The 19,401-nt window shown below is 42.6% G+C and overlaps 1 protein-coding gene across 2 annotated transcripts in view; it reads left to right on the forward strand.

The window, feature by feature from the left end:
- LOC311026161 (ryanodine receptor 1-like) overlaps positions 1-19,401 on the forward strand; it is a 43,505-nt gene that overhangs the window by 1,906 nt on the left and 22,198 nt on the right. For both annotated transcript variants that reach the window (XM_084029522.1, XM_084029523.1), the window contains exons 2-67: positions 1,561-1,680; positions 2,047-2,145; positions 2,324-2,344; positions 2,570-2,644; positions 2,762-2,840; positions 2,922-3,034; positions 3,126-3,225; positions 3,311-3,407; positions 3,536-3,610; positions 3,705-3,861; positions 3,965-4,129; positions 4,261-4,382; positions 4,483-4,669; positions 4,786-4,921; positions 5,037-5,132; positions 5,553-5,671; positions 5,834-5,967; positions 6,084-6,325; positions 6,544-6,736; positions 6,841-7,057; positions 7,135-7,239; positions 7,345-7,448; positions 7,531-7,614; positions 7,733-7,892; positions 8,012-8,159; positions 8,279-8,478; positions 8,560-8,734; positions 8,831-9,039; positions 9,135-9,493; positions 9,605-9,734; positions 9,996-10,156; positions 10,249-10,411; positions 10,505-10,591; positions 10,725-10,951; positions 11,032-11,470; positions 11,545-12,099; positions 12,179-12,379; positions 12,639-12,750; positions 12,867-13,010; positions 13,155-13,428; positions 13,531-13,645; positions 13,777-13,909; positions 14,001-14,095; positions 14,178-14,313; positions 14,403-14,589; positions 14,707-14,818; positions 14,940-15,060; positions 15,196-15,365; positions 15,470-15,690; positions 15,773-15,863; positions 15,973-16,113; positions 16,197-16,360; positions 16,444-16,522; positions 16,645-16,734; positions 16,823-16,963; positions 17,061-17,138; positions 17,208-17,283; positions 17,368-17,491; positions 17,717-17,832; positions 17,953-18,020; positions 18,116-18,237; positions 18,357-18,406; positions 18,597-18,657; positions 18,749-18,875; positions 19,006-19,117; positions 19,230-19,311. In XM_084029522.1, coding sequence (XP_083885648.1) covers positions 1,561-1,680; positions 2,047-2,145; positions 2,324-2,344; positions 2,570-2,644; positions 2,762-2,840; positions 2,922-3,034; positions 3,126-3,225; positions 3,311-3,407; positions 3,536-3,610; positions 3,705-3,861; positions 3,965-4,129; positions 4,261-4,382; positions 4,483-4,669; positions 4,786-4,921; positions 5,037-5,132; positions 5,553-5,671; positions 5,834-5,967; positions 6,084-6,325; positions 6,544-6,736; positions 6,841-7,057; positions 7,135-7,239; positions 7,345-7,448; positions 7,531-7,614; positions 7,733-7,892; positions 8,012-8,159; positions 8,279-8,478; positions 8,560-8,734; positions 8,831-9,039; positions 9,135-9,493; positions 9,605-9,734; positions 9,996-10,156; positions 10,249-10,411; positions 10,505-10,591; positions 10,725-10,951; positions 11,032-11,470; positions 11,545-12,099; positions 12,179-12,379; positions 12,639-12,750; positions 12,867-13,010; positions 13,155-13,428; positions 13,531-13,645; positions 13,777-13,909; positions 14,001-14,095; positions 14,178-14,313; positions 14,403-14,589; positions 14,707-14,818; positions 14,940-15,060; positions 15,196-15,365; positions 15,470-15,690; positions 15,773-15,863; positions 15,973-16,113; positions 16,197-16,360; positions 16,444-16,522; positions 16,645-16,734; positions 16,823-16,963; positions 17,061-17,138; positions 17,208-17,283; positions 17,368-17,491; positions 17,717-17,832; positions 17,953-18,020; positions 18,116-18,237; positions 18,357-18,406; positions 18,597-18,657; positions 18,749-18,875; positions 19,006-19,117; positions 19,230-19,311 — 9,596 coding nt within the window. The remainder of the gene's footprint in view (positions 1-1,560; positions 1,681-2,046; positions 2,146-2,323; positions 2,345-2,569; positions 2,645-2,761; positions 2,841-2,921; positions 3,035-3,125; positions 3,226-3,310; positions 3,408-3,535; positions 3,611-3,704; positions 3,862-3,964; positions 4,130-4,260; positions 4,383-4,482; positions 4,670-4,785; positions 4,922-5,036; positions 5,133-5,552; positions 5,672-5,833; positions 5,968-6,083; positions 6,326-6,543; positions 6,737-6,840; positions 7,058-7,134; positions 7,240-7,344; positions 7,449-7,530; positions 7,615-7,732; positions 7,893-8,011; positions 8,160-8,278; positions 8,479-8,559; positions 8,735-8,830; positions 9,040-9,134; positions 9,494-9,604; positions 9,735-9,995; positions 10,157-10,248; positions 10,412-10,504; positions 10,592-10,724; positions 10,952-11,031; positions 11,471-11,544; positions 12,100-12,178; positions 12,380-12,638; positions 12,751-12,866; positions 13,011-13,154; positions 13,429-13,530; positions 13,646-13,776; positions 13,910-14,000; positions 14,096-14,177; positions 14,314-14,402; positions 14,590-14,706; positions 14,819-14,939; positions 15,061-15,195; positions 15,366-15,469; positions 15,691-15,772; positions 15,864-15,972; positions 16,114-16,196; positions 16,361-16,443; positions 16,523-16,644; positions 16,735-16,822; positions 16,964-17,060; positions 17,139-17,207; positions 17,284-17,367; positions 17,492-17,716; positions 17,833-17,952; positions 18,021-18,115; positions 18,238-18,356; positions 18,407-18,596; positions 18,658-18,748; positions 18,876-19,005; positions 19,118-19,229; positions 19,312-19,401) is intronic.

Below are 19,401 nucleotides of genomic sequence, written 5' to 3' on the forward strand. Positions count from 1 at the left end.
TTTATGGCAGTTCTAAATGGCGATTCCTCTCGCAAAAGACACTTGTGGCTCGGCTGAAACACCCAGCTGCCAGCCTTATGTTGTCATGGTGCATCTGTCTTTCAGTCAGTCTGTCTGTCAGTCTGTCAGTCTGTTGGTGTTTCTGCCTGTAGACACATTCTTGTTCACACAGGACATAGGAGCGGAACGTGAGAGAAACTCTATACCTATTTGTCGAAGGGTTATATTTTGCTGAATTGTCTTTCAAAGTAGCAACACTGTCAGATGAAGTTATTACTTAAATTATAATGGCACTTTACTGGTCTACTTACTTGACTTCAGTGTTTACTGTATAGGACAGGCATTTCATCTATGTTGTTTAATAAGAAATTTGAGTAGCCCATGTATTCAGGACATGACCCCTTTACAAACTCACAAATGTGTACTTGGGCAAAATACAAATTCTTTATTTAATTTTTTTGCATAATCTGTAAACAGTTTAAAGCTTCAGAAAGACATATTTTACCCCCCCTGGCAGTCAAATCCTAAATATCTGTAGTTTCCAGAAGGGGATGTGTGAACAGCAGGTGCAGCGGCCTGAAATAGAGATCAGAAGGGGAGTGGCTGGTGTCTTGGAGCCAGCGAGGTGGGGAGATTAGAGCTGGGCCGCTGACAGGCACAGAGAAATCATTAACAAAAACAACTGAAGGTTAAGAAAAGCTGTAAAATGATTTTTTTTAAGGTTAATTTATTGATGTACTGTCCTTAATGTTGGCCTCACTCTCCAATCAAAGGTTTGCTGGCCAAAACTAAATAATTTATCCGGTGAGATACAGTCAGACACCTACACTATTTGTGTTCCTTTGTCAACTGCTTCCTTGGTGCAAAGCCACCTCTAAATCTGTTTTATTTTTAATATCACCCCTCGCAAAATAGTACAGTCATATTAGATTTGACCTATCAGGTTTAATATGCTAACCCATAAAATGTAAGCAGCATAATGTAATCTAAGATGAGCAAGTGATGCAAGTGGGGCAATGTCACTTGCTAAAATCTACAAGTTTGAACTCTGCTGGAGGCTAGTGACTTGTGGCTACATCAGCTGCTACTAGCACAACAAACCTGAATCACTGACTGAAATGTGGGCAGTCGAGCTGCATTGTGGGTAACGTAGGGGCCAGATTTTGACAAGCAGGAGGAGTGAAAATAGACATCTCTCCTTGTTTTGTATAAGGTTAATGTTTTTGCGAACTGTCCCTGTCTGATGGTTCTGCTGCATCTATTTATTTATTTTTAAGGTAATAATTATGAGTCTGACAATGTGATATGAGTTGATTGCTGGATTGGTGGAGTATTCTTCTAAGATTAAAGTTGTGTAGCATTAGACCTTTTACAACTACCTTTAATTCTATGTGTTGCATGAAAGGTATCTTAAAGTCAAAATGCCATGTTTCCCTCAGACAATTCTGACATGAGACCTTTGTGCGTGTCCATCTGTCTTGCTCTATCCCCATGTTTTCTTGCAAGAATGCCCCTGAAAAACCCTCCTCCTTCACTTTGGACTTGTTTTTGTTTTTGCAGGATGATCAGGTGGTGCTACAGTGCACTGCATCCATTCTTAAGGAACAGATCAAGCTGTGTCTGTCATGTGAAGGATTTGGGAATCGTCTGTGTTTCCTTGAGACCACCTCCAATGCCCAGGTAGTGAAACACGGTTGTCTCTGCCTTTTTATCTAATTTCTTTGAGAATTAAAATGGTTACAGGAGTTTGCATGTTCTCCCCGTGTGAGCGTGGGTTCTCTCCGGGTTCTCCGGCTTCCTCCCACAGTCCAAAGACATGCAGGATGGGGACAGGTTGATTGATGACTCTAAATGTCCCGTAGGTGTGAATGTGAGCGTGAATGGTTGTTTGTCTCTACATGTCTCCCTGTGATAGACTGGTTACCTGTCCAGGGTGAACCCTGCCTTCACCCATTGACAGCTGGGATCGGCTCCAGCCCCCCCGTGACCCTGAATACAGGATAAGCTGTAGACGATGGATGGTTTACTGGTTGTCCTGTGTTTCAGAATGTCCCTCCAGACCTTGCTATCTGCTGCTTCATTTTGGAACAGTCCCTGTCTGTGCGGGCATTACAGGAAATGCTGTCCAACTCTTCTGTGGATGAGGTAAGACACAATTAGGGGGTCATTAGTACTGTTTTAATTCAAATGTGCCTCTTTTCCATGGAATTTGCCCATGATATAAAAAACTAATATATTATTCATTCATCAACTCAAACACACTTTGTTTGCTTTTCTCACTTGACGGCACATGCTACTTCTCTCTCCCACCTGCCAAACGTAGGCGGTCGATTTGGACAAATGGGTATGTTTGCTCACTGTCCCATGACATTTCTGTACACTGATTCAGCCTGAAAGTATGACATTATTTCACAACCTCATTGTTATCATACATACAGTCTTATCATGCCTACAGTTATTTTGATCTTAACAAGGCAAAGTTGTCACTTTGAAGGGTTTTTCAAAGGAACAGCTCCCCTTGTACATTTGATAATCTGTAAATCCACCTGCGTCTACCTCCTTCTCCCAGTCGTCACAAGGTGGGGGTCACCGAACCCTGCTGTATGGACATGCCATCCTCCTGAAGCACACTCACTCCAGCATGGTAAGCATGTTTTTATTTTGAAAACAATGTTCTTAAGATCACCTCGCAGCAGCATCTATTATTCTGTAAATTGTTTGGAGAACACAACTCTGAGCTGTTTCCCTCTCTATGCTGCAGTACTTGTGCTGTTTGACGACTTCACGTTCACTGACAGACAAATTGGCTTTTGATGTGGGTTTGCAAGAAGACTCCACAGGTGACTAAGAGCTTTACTGTCCGTTATGTCCTCACATGTCGAGGTAGATTTCTGTATTCTAAATCTATTTGTCGGTCACAGGCGAGGCCTGCTGGTGGACCATCCATCCAGCCTCCAAGCAGAGGTCTGAAGGCGAGAAGGTCAGGGTGGGAGATGACCTCATTCTTGTCAGTGTTTCTTCAGAGCGATACCTGGTAACCATGGGTTTATTTACTTTCATTATACAGTAACTGACAAGTTGTTTGTCAACAAATCCTACCAATTATTAACACCGGTTTTTTTCAGCATCTGTCCTATGCCAGTGGTGACTTGATGGTAGATGCCTCTTTCATGCAAACACTGTGGACCATGACCCCTGTGATGTCTGGATGTGAGCTGGCTGAAGGTCTGTAATTTTGTTGCTGCTAAAAAAAATATATCTTTTATCCATAGACCTGTCCACTCTTAGAAATCTGACTCTTTTCCTCTAGGTTTTCTGACTGGAGGATATGTGCTCAGGCTCTTCCATGGTCACATGGACGAGTGTTTGGCAATGCCAGGAGCTGACCAAGGGGACGACCAGCGCAGGTGACCAAAACCTTTCAGTGCTGTACATGGCATCTCCTATTTAAACTCTGTACAGATAGATGTTGGTTGGTTTCCTCATACCTGTTGCATCGTCTTGGACATTGACATCTGCATGTTGTTTTTATCAGAGTTGCTCAATATGAAGGAGGAGCTGTATGCAGTCATGCTCGATCTTTATGGAGACTTGAGCCTCTACGTATTGCGTGAGTGTCTTGATTACTTGAATTTCATGTATTGCAATCATTCACCTTTAGTGACTTCACATTAAATTTCACATTCATTTGTGCCTGTTGGTAGTTGGAGCGGAAGTCACATTAAATGGGGCCAGTCTTTCCGGATACGTCACATAACTACAGGCAGATACCTTTGCCTGGATGAAGAGAAAGGACTGCTGCTGGTAGACCCCGAGAAGGCAAATTCCAAGATGTCAGCCTTCTGCTTCAGAATTTCAAAGGTCATTGTCCTGTAAAGTCAGCTGAGCCAGAAATCGACTCGTTTGGGACTCCATTGTGCCGTGCAGAAATGTTTAACAGCCTTAAATTTGATTTAAACTACAGGAAAAAATCGAAGTGATCCAGAAGCGCGATGTGGAAGGCATGGGCACACCTGAGATTAAGTATGGCGAGTCCATGTGCTTCGTACAGCATGTTTCAACTGGCCTCTGGCTTACATATGCTGCTGTTGATGCCAAATCTGCTCGCCTGGGTCCTCTAAAGAGAAAGGTAAAGTAGAGTTATAATCAGTAAAATATAACTGATCGATTAGTAGCAACAACAACAACTCATTTAAGTCAGCATGTACTGTATGCATGTATGAGTGTAGTGTCTAAAGAGCACCTGTGTTCATTTCTTAGGCCATACTCCATAAAGAAGGTCATATGGATGATGCACTCACAGTGGCTCGATCTCAGACCGAAGAGTCCCAAGCTGCCAGAATGATTTTCAGCACAGCGGGCCTCTTCAACCAGTTCATCAAGTAAAACTACTTCAGTTTACAAAAATCTTCGCCAATAGCCATGTTTCTGTTTTTAAGTTCAAACGTTTGTGGTATTCTCATCTTCTCTTCATGTCTCCAGAGGTCTAGATGCTCTGAGTGGGAAAAACAAATCTGCCAACCCCCCATCTCTGCCTATGGACACAGTGGTTCTCTCCCTACAGGACCTCATTTTCTACTTCCGACCCCCCGAGGAGGAGCTGGAGCATGAGGACAAACAGTTCAAGCTTCGCTCCCTCAAGAACAGACAGAACCTTTTCCAGGAAGAGGTTGTTCTACTCAGAATCTATAAATGTTTGGATGTAAATTCAGTTTGGTTGATCTTTACCTATTCAGTATTTGTACTGAGTTCTCTGTGTGTTTTTTTTTTGTTGTTTTTTACCAGGGAATGATTACTCATGTCCTGGACTGTGTAGACCGGCTCAATGTTTACAACACAGCAGCCCACTTCTCAGAATACGCTGGGGAAGAAGCCGCCGAGTCATGGAAGGAAATAGTAAATTTGCTGTATGAATTGCTAGGTATGTCCATGTGGTTATCTGTTCAATGCATTTATGGGGATTCTAGATGAGTCATTGTTTTGTTCCCCACTTCTAGTTTGTTGACCATCGTTTCTGCTTCTCTTTATGTGTGAAGCCTCTTTGATCAGAGGTAACCGTGCCAACTGTGCCCTGTTCTGCGATAACCTTGATTGGCTGGTCAGTAAATTGGATCGTTTGGAGGCATCTTCAGGTATCTCAGACATACAGAAGCTTTTCAAATGTGCAATGAAAATGTTAGCTCTCATTTGTTTTCGCCAAAAGCCAACATGTATTAGACTGATCACTAAACTGAGAACGGTGGAAGCTTGTGTGCTGCTCACTAGTATAAATGAACACCCTGTCAACTGAAACTGAATGTGATTTGTTACAAACAGCATACAAATATTAAGTACAGCTGACAATATGATGCGATTTTAAATAATATTCCTGCTATAAACATTTACTATGTGAGGCTTGCAATGCTTTAGAAATATAGTTATTTTTTAACTGTAGATTGGTGTGTTGCATTCAGTTGCATTGTAGTTTTAATGTGTTCCTGTTGCCACGGGTGTATTATCTTGCTGTTCTAACGTACCATAGAAACATATTCTGCACTTTTTTTTTACGACAGGAATCCTGGAGGTGTTGTATTGTGTTCTGATTGAGAGTCCAGAGGTGTTGAATATCATCCAAGAGAATCACATCAAATCAATCATCTCTCTGCTGGATAAGCATGGGCGCAATCATAAGGTCAGGAACATGCTGTTTACTGAGCTGTTTGCTGAGCGTGCTGAACAAACCACATTGATTAATAGCAGTTGATGGATCCTCACATATCTCTTCTATGATATGAAAACTCAATCTACAAATCAGCACCAGAACAATCTTCATCGATCTCTCTTTTTTTGTCAGGTGTTGGACGTTCTCTGCTCTCTCTGTGTGTGTAACGGGGTGGCCGTAAGGTCGAATCAGAATCTCATCACAGAGAATCTGCTTCCAGGTCGTGACCTCCTACTTCAAACCAACATTATCAATTATGTAACCAGGTGGGTCAGATTGTATGAGCACACTTTGGACGTTTATGCTCTTTCTTCTGTGCTGAAGTCCAGCTATCAAAACATCTGCACTGAGTTAGGTACTTGTTTTGTAATCCCCCGTTTAGCATGAGACCCAACATTTTCCTCGGAACTTGCGAAGGATCCACTCAGTACAAGAAGTGGTATTTTGAGGTGATGGTGGACCAAGTGGAGCCATTCCTTACCGCTCAGCCGTATCACCTGCGTGTGGGTTGGGCTCTGACAGAGGGCTACAGCCCTTACCCTGGAGGAGGGGAGGGCTGGGGTGGCAACGGCGTTGGGGATGACCTCTACTCCTACGGTTTTGATGGGCTTCACCTCTGGTCAGGTAAAGTAAACATGGTTTACTTTGAAGTAGTCTTTTGCATTCATATTACCTTTATTTAAAACTCTTTTATTTGTATTTTTGTCATTAATTTGATTCTGTGCTTTTGTGCTCATACTGCTTACATTCCTACACGATGCCTTCCAGTTACACAGATAAACTCCTTAAATATTTCATGTACATTAAGAAAATATGAATGAATTGTCTCTTTATGTCTACAGGACGTGTTCCGCGTCATGTGGCCACACCCAACCAGCACAACCTGGCAGCAGAGGACGTGGTCAGCTGTTGTTTGGATCTGAGCGTGCCCAGTATTTCCTTCCGTATCAATGGGCATCCTGTTCAGGGCATGTTTGAGAACTTCAACCTGGATGGCTTGTTCTTCCCAGTTGTCAGTTTCTCTGCAGGCGTTAAGTAAGGAATATGCATGATAAAATGAATTATTATGAATGTATTTTTTCTGTACAGTGCAGTAAAGTTGTACAAAACTAATGTCAATTTTCCACTCTGACTCCAAGGTTGCGATTTCTTCTTGGAGGGCGTCATGGGGATTTCAAGTTCCTCCCACCTCCAGGATATGCCCCGTGCTATGAAGCAGTGCTGCCAAGGGACCGTCTGAGGATCGAGCCCATCAAGGAGTATAAGCACGATTTCGAAGATGTTCGCAATCTGTTGGGTCCATGTCAGTCCCTCTCACACACAGCCTTCACTCCTGGCCCTGTGGACACCATACAAGTAAAATCCAATTCCATACTGTTTTTCAATTTAATTCAACATCTTTTTCCCTCCACTGAAATTTGAAATTCTTTCAGATTGTACTTCCTCCTCATTTGGAGCGCATTCGAGAGAAGCTTGCAGAAAATAGCCATGAGTTATGGGCTGTTACTCGCATTGAACAAGGGTGGACCTTTGGACCAGTGAGTGTTTTCCTGTGTTTACCGTAGAAAATGTTGCCACGCAAACTTACAAATCCCTTTAAAAAATATTTGCACTCTATTTATTTTGTTTTAATCATTGTCAAGTTTCGTGATGACAACAAGAAGTTGCACCCCTGCCTGGTCGATTTCCAGGGTCTGCCTGAACCAGAGAAGAACTACAATTTAGCAATGTCAGGAGAGACACTCAAGTAAGTCAGCGCCCTTGCTTAATTGATATGATTGTGCTCTGTTTCTTACTATTTTAAACACTTTGCATGATTCATTTCAAAGGACTCTGCTAGCACTAGGCTGCCATGTAGGAATGGGAGATGAGAAAGCCGAGGAGAATCTGAAAAAGAACAAGCTCCCCAAAACGTGAGCTCAAGGCATTCATTTATTTTGATTCATTTTGTGACATTGCTTGTCTTTAACTGTAAATGGCCATGTAAAGGCTCTGAGGGATCCATTCTGATCACAAAGCATTGTTCTTTAGCTACATGCAGAGTAACGGATATAAGCCAGCCCCTCTGGACCTCACCCATGTCAAGCTAACTCCTAATCAGAACACTCTAGTGGAGAGACTGGCAGAAAATGGACACAATGTGTGGGCGAGAGACCGGGTTCGCCAGGGCTGGACGTACAGTATTGTGCAGGTACTATCATTCTTTTTATCATAATTAGTTTGTGTAGATGATTTGATGGAAACATGCTGCATGAACATTATTTTTCATAAGTTGAATCTATTTTCATTGATTGATATTTTCTTGTGTAGGATATAATGAACAAGCGCAATCCCCGTCTGGTTCCTTACAACCTACTTGATGAAAAGACTAAAAAGACCAACAGAGACACAGTGTGTGCAGCTGTTCGCACTCTCATTGGATATGGTTACAACATAGAACCACCTGACCAGGAGGGCAGTAAGTTTGCACTGCTATCGACAAGCAGGATGGCATATTTCTTATGTAGTTTTTATGTAGATTTGTCATTAAAGCTACTGACATTTTATCGAATGTTCATTATGTTTGTGTTAATGTAGGCGGCCATGGACCAGCGACCGGTGATAAGATCAGAGTGTTCAGAGCAGAGAAATCGTATGCCATCACACAGGGGAAGTGGTACTTTGAGTTTGAGGCTGTGACAGTCGGGGAGATGAGAGTGGGCTGGGCCAGGCCCAATGTTCGTGCAGACACTGAACTTGGCGCAGATGAGTTGGGATACGTCTTCAATGGCTTCAAGGTGGGAGTGAGACCTAGTATACACGCGGATTCCAAATGCTCTGTAAAACGAAACTCTGAACTTTGCCATTTTCTTTTTCAGGCCCAACGTTGGCATGTGGGAAATGAGCCATTTGGTCGTCAGTGGCTATCTGGTGATGTGGTGGGTTGTATGATTGACCTGACAGAGATGAACATCATGTTTACACTCAATGGAGAAATGTTGATCAGCGACTCGGGCTCCGAGATGGCCTTTAAGGATATCGAGATAGGAGAGGGTAAGTAAAGTAAAGAACAATGGCAAATCATTTTTTCAGGTAGAGACAACGCAGGTTTCTGATGCTGATGATCATGTATGTATGGAACTTTCCCAGGCTTCATACCTGTGTGCAGTCTGGGCCTGTCCCAGATCGGCAGGATCAACTTAGGTCAAAATGTCAGCAGTCTTCGTTATTTCACCATCTGTGGCCTGCAGGAGGGATTTGAGCCCTTTGCTATTAACATGAAAAGAGACATTACCATGTGGTTCAGCAAGAGCCTTCCCCAGTTCATCAATGCGCCTACTGATCATCCTCACATGGAGGTACAGTGCATTTCATGTTTCACATGGTCTGATGAAGTGTTTCTTTGTACCCTTGATGAATAAGAATATTCTGGCCCCTTTCGTTTATGCTGTAGGTATCGCGTGTTGATGGGACAGTGGAAACGGCCCCTTGTCTCAAAGTTACCCACAAGACATTCGGATCTCAGAACGCCAACACCGATCTGCTATTCTTCAGACTCAGCATGCCAGTTGAGTTTCACGAGACCTTCAAAGTCCCTGCAGGAACCACCCTTCTTACTCGTGCCCTGACCATCCCTGAGGATGAGGTCCTAGAGGTGGACCCAGACTCTGACTTTGAAATACTCAAGAAGTCAGCTTCTCGCAAAGAGCAGGAAGAGGAGAAGAAAGAACCCTCTGTGGCTAAAGAGATCCCTGCCATCAAAAATGGAGAAAATGAAAAGGACGCCTCAACTGAGAAAAGCAAGAAGAAAGGGTTTGTGAAAATTCATGTTGAGTGACTTGAGAATGGCGGTGTGGGAGAAAAGCCTGGGATGCTGTGTATACATTTTCATATAAAGTGAGTAATTGCTGCTGCTATTTACAGATTCCTTTTCAAGGCTAAGAAGGCTGCATTGATATCTCCACCACCTGTTGTTCCCACCATGCCTCGCTTAGTGGAAGATGTGGTGCCAGATGACAGGGATGACGTCGACATCATCCTCAACACCACTACAGTAAAGCTATACCTTATATTTATAGGGTTTTCATATCTATAACCATATAAAACCCATGTACACTTTGCTCATTTGTGCTTATACTGTTAACTTTAGATATTGTAATTAACATACAATTTCAAATATATATATGTACGTACAGTATTTCTCATATTATATATATATAATATATATATATTTATAACTTAACATTTGTTTTGAATCATCTTCACCTGAAACTGTACTGATGTTTATTTCCCACCCACCTCCTTCCTTTACCAGTACTATTATTCTGTGCGAGTGTTTGCCGGCCAGGAGCCCAGTGGTGTGTGGGTGGGCTGGATCACACCTGACTATCACCAGTATGACCCACATTTTGACATCAGCAAAGTGAGGAATGTAACAGTCACTGTAGGCGATGATAAAGGAAACATTCACGACAGGTACGTTGGTCTTCTCTAGACAGGAAAACAGAAGAATTCTCATTTAAATTACAAAAAATGCAAAGTTTAAGATTATTTTTCTTTCTCCTCAGTATAAAACGCAGCAACTGCTACATGGTATCGGGAGGGGAGTTCAGCAGCTCACAGCAGACTCGAGTCAGTCAAGAGGATTTTGTGATTGGCTGTCTTATTGATTTGGAAACAGGACTCATGACTTTCACTGCCAATGGAAAGGAAATCAACACATTTTACCAGGTCAGATAAACTTTCATCTGGTATGCAGTTCATGTAGTTCCCTTATAAAGTTTTGGTAATTGAATGCAACCCTGTTCTGTTCCCCTCTTGCAGGTGGAGCCCAACACAAAACTGTTTCCAGCTGTCTTTGTCCTTCCTTCCAGTCAGAATATGATTCAGTTCGAGCTAGGCAAGCTCAAGGTCAGTCACAAAGAATCACTCCACTCAGTCCGCACAAATCCTCAAAATTGAGACTTTAATTACAAATGACCGCCTTTGTTATATAACTAACTTCTCTAATAGATAATTTGGCTTCCTTTATTTGTCTTGCCAGAACATTATGCCAATCTCAGCCGCCATGTTCCGGAGTGAACGCAAGAACCCCGTCCCCCAGTGCCCTCCTAGACTGGATGTCCAGATGTTAACCCCAGTCATCTGGAGCCGCATGCCCAACCACTTCTTGGCTCCGGAGACGGGACGTCTAAGTGAGAGACTGGGCTGGGTGGTGCAGTGTCAGGAGCCACTTACCATGATGGCCCTCCACATCCCAGAGGAGAACAGGTCAGAGCTGCATCACTCTGCATTTAAAAAATGTAGTGCCTTATTTTCTCAGTGAAATGAAAGGCCTTTGTACCCTCTAGGTGTGTTGACATCCTGGAGCTGTCTGAACGTATGGACTTGCTGAAGTTCCACTACCATACGCTAAAGCTGTACGGCTTAGTGTGTGCTTTGGGAAACAACCGTGTGGCTCACGCTCTGTGCAGCCATGTGGATGAGTCCCAGCTCTTCTACGCCATAGAGAACACCTACCTACCTGGACCAATGAGGAGCGGCTTCTATGACCTCCTCATCAGCATGCACCTTGAGTCTGCCAAGAGGAACCGTCTGGGAACAAACAAGGAATTCATAGTTCCGATGACAGACCAAACACGCAGTATCATTCTGTACTCCGACAAGTCTCACGCTTTACCTGGGGTCGGCCTAACTACGTGTCTACGTCCCAAACTCCATTTCTCCTCCATTGGATTTGTTGGAACAGATCAAGACATCTACACACTGAGTCCAGTCATCCCTTTACAGGTGAGCTGGAACAGTTGTGGCATTTTGGGGAAGTCCTGAGTCAGTAATAATCAGACGTTTCCTTGTGTTTCCAGGTGCTGAAGACGAAGGCTCTGAACATGCTGACTGAGGCTGTGCAAGATGGAGGTCAAGCCATGAGAGATCCTGTGGGAGGTAGTGTTGAGTTTCATTTTGTTCCAATCCTGAAGCTCATCAGTACCCTCCTCATCATGGGTGTGTTTGACGATGAAGATGTCACACACATCCTGAAGATGCTTGAGCCCACAGTCTTCAGTGGCAAGAAAGCAGAGGAGTCTGCTGAGGAAAATGCCGATTTGAAGGAAGAGGAACAAAAATCACCCCCAAAAGAGGGAGCAGTGAAGGAAGAGCAGGAAGCCATGGGGGAAGAAGAAGAAGAAGAATTTGAGGATGATGGCCTGGGTGAAGAGGATGAGGAAGACATGGAGGAAGAAGAAGAATTAGAGTCAGAATCCATCATGCCACATGAAGAAACAGTCGACAAGACTGAGCAAGTAAATGGCGAGAAAGGAGCCGAGGAAACGGAGAAAGAGATTAAAGAGGAGAGCAAAGAAGAACAGCTAGAGCAAGGACTCTTCCAGATGAAGCTACCAGAGTCTGTCAAATTGCAGGTATGATTGGTAATTTTAGAGTATACAAAAAGGTTCTTCTATCTTAGTATCAATGATTGACTTTACTTTTGTCCTTTAGATGTGTACTCTGCTGCAGTATTTCTGTGACTGTGAGCTTCGTCACAGAGTGGAGGCTATCACCGCTTTCTCAGACCAGTTTGTCAGCCAGATACAGTCCAACCAGAGGCAACGCTACAACGAACTTATGCTGGCCTTCACCATGAGTGCAGCAGAGACCGCCCGCAAGACCCGTGAATTTCGCTCCCCACCACAGGAGCAGGTACTCCAACGATTGTGTAATTGTGTTGAGAATTGTTGAATTAAAGAACTTCTCCACCCTGAAAACATGGTTTAAAAATCTAGTAAGAATCTATTCGGCATCCCTTCACAATTTTTCTCCAGGTATTAGAAAACTAGGCAACTAGACAACATAATATCAAATTGAGAACTTTGAAAATGTACTCACTGAAATAGAATTTACCCAGGAAACATGAATTGGGGATGAAGCATATCCATAATCTTGTCTTGCTTTTGTATAGGTTAATATGCTCATGAACTTCAAGAACTGTGCTGAGGATGAAGAGTGCCCTGTTCCCGATGAGGTCCGCGACGCTCTGCTGACGTTTCACAACTTTCTGCTGATTCACTGTGGTCGGTCTACATCTACAGTATCAAATTTACCAACATCCACATTAAACATGGACACTTAATTTTGGCAGGTTTGAATAGAAATGATTGTATCTAATTTAAAACTCTCTCGCTCTCAGGTGTTCATATCGAGGAAGAAGAACAAGAGGAAGAAGTTGATAATTCTCTCCGTGGACGACTGGTCCGTTTGTTGGCAAAGGTGAAAAAGATCCGTGAGAAGAAGGTAGATGAGGAGCCTGAACCACAAGAAGATAAAAAACCAAGTGAGCCTTTAATCTTTTGCATGTAACTTACAACCATTTTAAGACTGTATCTTTTATATATCTGGAGAAGATAGAAATACTTTCATATACAGTACATAGTACATTTTTAAATGTTTCCTTAACTCTTTGGTTTCTGTTTACCAGGCACATTGCAGGAGCTGATCTCCCATACTATGATCCATTGGGCCCAAGAGTCATTTATCCAGAACCCTGAGTTAGTGCGTATGATGTTCAGCCTCCTTCACAGACAGTATGATGGGCTGGGGGAACTCATGCGTGCCCTTCCCAAAGCCTACACCATCAACGCAGTGTCAATTCATGACACCATGGACCTGCTGGAGTGTCTGGGCCAGATCCGATCACTGCTTATTGTCCAGATGGGTCCGGAAGAGGAGAGGCTTATGATTCAAAGCATTGGGTTCATATAAGTCTTTATTTTCTGAATATCTTATCTTGAAGTGATTTCTTGAACATCTACATTTGTCAGACTGTATGTCAACTTCATTTTTGTCTTCCTTAGGAACATCATGAGTAACAAAGTTTTCTATCAGCACCCCAACTTGATGCGAGCCTTGGGCATGCATGAAACTGTTATGGAGGTCATGGTTAATGTACTCGGTGGTGGGGACTCAAAGGTATGTATTTTTATTCTACTCAACTGTATTGTAAGTAAGCTCAATTGACACATAGACCTTGCATTATATAACCATTGTCTAGGTTAAAGACGTTATGCTACTTATCTTAACTTTGTGCTTCCCTCCAATAGGAGATCAGATTCCCTCGAGTGGTGACAAACTGCTGCCGTTTTCTCTGCTATTTCTGTCGCATCAGTCGTCAAAATCAGCGCTCAATGTTTGATCATCTCAGCTACCTTCTCCAAAACAGTGGCATTGGCCTTGGTGATTGTCTTTTTTTGAGTTTCAGCATTATATTGATGATCCATTATGTGTGAACTGTGATTAAGCTGGACATTATGTGCTGTTTTTTTAGGAATGCGTGGCTCCACTCCCTTGGATGTGGCTGCAGCCTCTTGTATCGACAACAACGAGCTGGCCTTGGCTCTCCAAGAGCAGGACCTAGAAATGGTAAAATGCAATGAATATGTTATGTACAGAACAAGCATTGTGCAAAACTATTCATCACTTGAGTACACTGTTATCTTTCCAGGTGGTGAAGTATTTAGCCGGATGTGGCCTTCAGAGCTGTCCAATGCTACTTTCTAAAGGCTACCCTGACATTGGCTGGAATCCTTGTGGTGGAGAGAAATACCTTGACTTTCTTCGTTTTGCTGTGTTTGTCAATGGTCAGATTTTTCATATTCATATTCATTTCATATTGTCCTTGTTTTCTCCCTTATTAGTGGTTGATATGTTTTCTTGTGGCCTTCTGTAGGAGAGAGCGTAGAAGAGAATGCCAATGTGGTGGTGCGTCTCCTCATTCGCAGACCTGAGTGCTTTGGTCCAGCCCTCAGAGGGGAAGGTGGTAATGGCCTCCTGGCTGCAATAGAGGAGGCCATCAAAATATCAGAGGACCCTGCAAGGGATGGCCCAAGTGTTAAGAAAGACAGACGGTTTCCCATGTAAGAGCTTTGGTTTGAAGGCCTATGATGGTTCTTGATGAGGTGCCAAAGTCTGCATTATCTTCTCTAGTGTTGCTGTCACAGAAATATTTAGAGCCACTGTCTTTTTTCTGGTAGGTTTGGAGGAGAGGAACAGCATGAGGAGAACAAGGTGCATCTGGGAAATGCCATCATGTCCTTCTACTCTGCCCTAATTGACTTGCTGGGACGCTGTGCTCCAGAGATGCACGTAAGCATGTTTAGCAGCGACCATACCAGACTTATCAAACGGGTTGAGAAAGGAAGGAAGACAGGAATATGAAATATATTTTAAATGTCTTGATAGGAAATACATGCTTTTGTCTCTACAGTTGATCCAGGCTGGTAAGGGTGAGGCTCTGAGAATCAGGGCCATCCTGAGGTCTCTGGTCCCTATTGAGGATCTGGTTGGAGTCATCAGCCTTCCTGTTCAGATTCCTTCGTTTGGAAAAGGTAAACATGTGGGAAAACTTTGAATTTATGACGTTACGTGGCTTCAATCAGTGTCCTCTGCTATAAGATCACTCCACTTATGCGCATTGTTTTGCATATCGATTTTCCAAAATGTTTTCTTCATGTCGTGCTCAGACAACAGCATCATAGAACCAAAGATGTCAGCTAGTTTTGTGCCGGATCACAAGGCTCCCATGGTTCTGTTCCTGGACAGAGTGTATGGTATTGACAACCAGGATTTCCTGCTCCATGTGCTGGAGGTGGGCTTTCTGCCTGATATGAGGGCTGCTGCATCTCTGGACACGGTGAGCCTCAAACAATTTACAAACATACTGTCGTCTTTGGTCCTTGGGGAGAAGTGCAGAGCCGTATTATTACCATACTGAACTTATTACTTGAATTTCTGCAGGTTGCTTTCTGCACTACAGAGATGGCCCTTGCTTTGAACCGCTACCTGTGTTCTGCTGTGCTGCCACTCATCACCAAGTGTGCCCCACTGTTTGCTGGCAGTGACCACCGAGCCATAATGATTGACTCCATGTTGCACACAATCTACCGGCTGTCTCGTGGACGAGCCTTCACCAAGGCCCAAAGAGACATCATCGAAGAGTGCCTTATGGCTTTGTGCAAGTGAGTTTAACCTCATTGAAAACGTTTCATGTAAATGATATAGTCAGGTTCATAGTTGAAGTCATCCTTGTCTTTCTTTCAGACATCTACGTCCATCCATGCTTCAGCACCTGCTACGACGGCTGGTGTTTGATGTGCCCATTCTTAATGAGTACGCCAAAATGCCACTGAAGGTATGAGGACTTTTTAAAACTTTTTAAAGCCTTTTAATAGCATTTTAAAAACGTCCTTTTCTGGTATACATTTTTTGACTTTAGCATTTTGTTTTTTGGCATCCTGCAGCTTTTGACCAATCACTATGAGCGTTGTTGGAAATATTATTGCCTCCCTAATGGTTGGGCCAACTTTGGAGTCGCATCAGAAGAGGAGCTGCATTTGACCCGCAAACTTTTTTGGGGGATCTTTGAATCACTGGCACACAAGGTGAAGTTCTTTCAATATATATATATATTACTATACTAGGTGATGTATGGACATATTGTAATATCTTGTTCCTGTGATTTCAGAAATTTGATGCTGAGATTTTCAAAATTTCAATGCCGTGCATCTGTGCCATTGCTGGAGCCATTCCTCCCGACTATGTTGATGCCAGCTACTCCTCCAAAACAGAGAAAAAGGCATCAGTAGATGCAGAGGGAAACTTTGATCCTAAACCAGTTGAGACCACAAAGTGAGAGGATTTTTGGCGTTATGAAGTTACCTCTCTGTAAAAATACTTAAAGCTAAATGAATTGATTCTTCCTCCAACCACAGCACTATCATCCCTGAGAGACTGGATCCCTTTATCAACAAATATGCTGAATATACGCATGATAGATGGGCCTTTGAAAAGGTAGAACCTCACTGAGCAACATATTGAGCTATATATTATATGCTCGAATGAAGAATGTAGAGATTATATTTGTTTGCATTAACGACAGCTGTAACACATATTGTTTTGTACGTGTCTTTTAGATCCAGAATAACTGGTCATACGGCGAGGTGCTCGATGAAAATGCAAAAACTCATCCCATGCTCAGACCATACAAAACCTTCTCAGAAAAGGTAGGTTCACACTGTGCATTAAATCTCCCTGTACTATTACTTCCATATCACCCCTCTTTTGATCACACTGACCTTATTTTTCTTACAGGACAAAGAGATCTACCGTTGGCCAATCAAAGAGTCGATCAAAGCCATGATTGCATGGGAGTGGAACCTAGATAAAGCTAGGGATGAAGAAGAGTCAGACAAGAAGAAGGCCGTATCACGAAAAATCTCACAGACTGCCCAGGTATAAAGCTGTTGTATGAACGTACTAATACTTAATAATGGCATCGCAGCTGTGTTATTTATTGTGCAGTATATAATGGTAACTCTTTCTATTCTAGGCAACCTATGACCCAAGCCATGGCTACAGTCCACAGCCCATTGAAATCTCACACATGGCTCTTTCAAGAGACCTGCAGGTAAATAGTTGAACCTTCTGTGCTGTAATCTTAGCATCTGATCAATATTCATAGTTCACATCTGTTCAGTCTATGGCAGAACAACTGGCGGAAAATTACCACAACACCTGGGGACGGAAGAAAAAGTTAGAGCTGCAGTCCAAAGGTAAAATATATATTGTTTATGTGGAGGAAGATATGAGATATTTGGTTTTCTTAAACAATTTTGATTGAACTTCTGTTTGTGTAGGAGGTGGAACACATCCTCTGCTGGTGCCCTATGATACGCTGACAGCAAAAGAAAAGGCACGAGATAGAGAGAAGGGTTACGAGCTGCTTAAGTTCCTGCAGCTTAATGGATATGCTGTCACAAGGTAACAATGCAGAAGAACATACATACTCTATTATTTCTGTTTTATAAATTAACGGTGTGCAGAAACGTACAGAACATCAATGGAAATCAGAAATATAGCAAGAAAAGTGTTTTTCCTTTCCGTAATACTTTGTGTATTATCATACATTCTGTGACTATAAAGGAACCTTGGGGGAAACATTGTATTAAATTCAAGTAAAAAGCATTAAACTCTTTTTCATTGAAGGGGTCTGAAAGATATGGAGTCTGACATCTCTTCCATCGAGAAGAGGTTTGCTTATGGTTTCCTGCAGAAGCTGTTGAAATGGATGGAAATTGCCCAGGAGTTCATCGCTCACCTCGGTACTGTGGGGCAAGAATGTTGAACATATGCTGTGGCATCTAATAGAAAGTATTGGTGTGACTGAATGTAGTTGTTTCTTCCCAATGCTATCATTAAACCATCATATATGTGTTTTACAGAGGCTGTGGTAAGCAGTGGACGAGTGGAAAAGTCTCCTCATGAGCAGGAAATCAAATTTTTTGCCAAGGTGAGATTATTGTGAACAGCTAGAGTGGTCACAATTTTGAAGACCTGACTGTTCCTCATCTGTGTGCTAAATGGGGGAAACTCTTTATTTCGCAGATCTTGATGCCTCTAATCAACCAATATTTCAAAAACCACTGCCTCTACTTCTTGTCAACACCTGCAAAAGTTCTGGGTAGTGGTGGGCATTCTTCCAATAAGGAGAAGGAGATGATTGCAAGGTGATCTCAATCTTACATACATATATTCACATGTTGTTATGTATTCTTTTCACATGTAACTTCACGTGTGTCTTCCTTTTCTTGCATTTTCCTTTCCTTTCCTTTCCTTCTCATCCTAGTATCTTCTGTAAAATGTCCGCTCTCGTGAGGCACAGAGTTTCTCTCTTTGGTAAGATGTCAGTTTCTAGACATCGATTTTCTGAATCGACTCACTCTTTCCTGTTTCTAATATGTGTGATTACTGTACTGACTGTATTTTTCCATCACTTGGGTAAGAGCGGGTTGTTTTATATGCAGTGTGTGTCGATCTGAATTCTATGAAAGACCTCCGATCAGCAGAAGTGTATTTGTATGTGCAGGCACGGACGCTTCAGCAATTGTTAACTGTCTTCACATTCTGGCACGATCGTTGGATGCAAGGTATAATATATGTTTTAATTTTCTCACAAGGTGCAATTATCATTGAGGTGAATACATTTTTCTTTCTAATCTTTCTTATTTGCTTCATTAGGACAGTAATGAAGTCAGGGCCTGAGATTGTGAAAGCAGGGCTGCGGTCATTCTTTGAGAGTGCTGCTGATGATATAGAGAAGATGGTAGAGAACCTCAAACTGGGCAAAGTTTCCAAAGGCAATCAGGTAATAGAATTACACAACATTAAAAATACCCTTGCAATATTGCTATCCACGGCTGTTGCAAATGATCTGGTAAACACTGGACCTTCAATAATCCGAGTCCATGATCATGTGCTTTTTCTCTCCTTTAAAGCAAGTGAAAGGCGTGTCCCAGAACATTAACTACACAACCATTGCCCTGCTCCCAGTGCTTACCTCCCTGTTTGATCACATTGCTCAGCACCAGTTTGGAGATGATGTCATGCGTGAGTTCGTTTGCATTGGTGATATTTCTAATGTGACATGGTTTATATTTATTCCTTGTATTAATGTGTCCTGACACTGCTGTGCCTCCTTCTCTCTCTTGCTTGCATACAGTGGATGATCTACAGATGTCATGCTATCGTATCATGTGTAGCATCTACTCCCTTGGGACTGTCAAGAATCCACATGTTGAGAGGTAACACCACATCTGCATACATTCAAATCTGCAAAGTTATGTAGGACCTGGGTGCATTTTTGCCTATTTTTGTTTTGCACTTGTCCTTTT

The sequence above is a fragment of the Eutrigla gurnardus genome (genome assembly GCF_963514095.1).
Source record: "Eutrigla gurnardus genome assembly, chromosome: 15".
Taxonomy (NCBI): domain Eukaryota; kingdom Metazoa; phylum Chordata; class Actinopteri; order Perciformes; family Triglidae; genus Eutrigla; species Eutrigla gurnardus.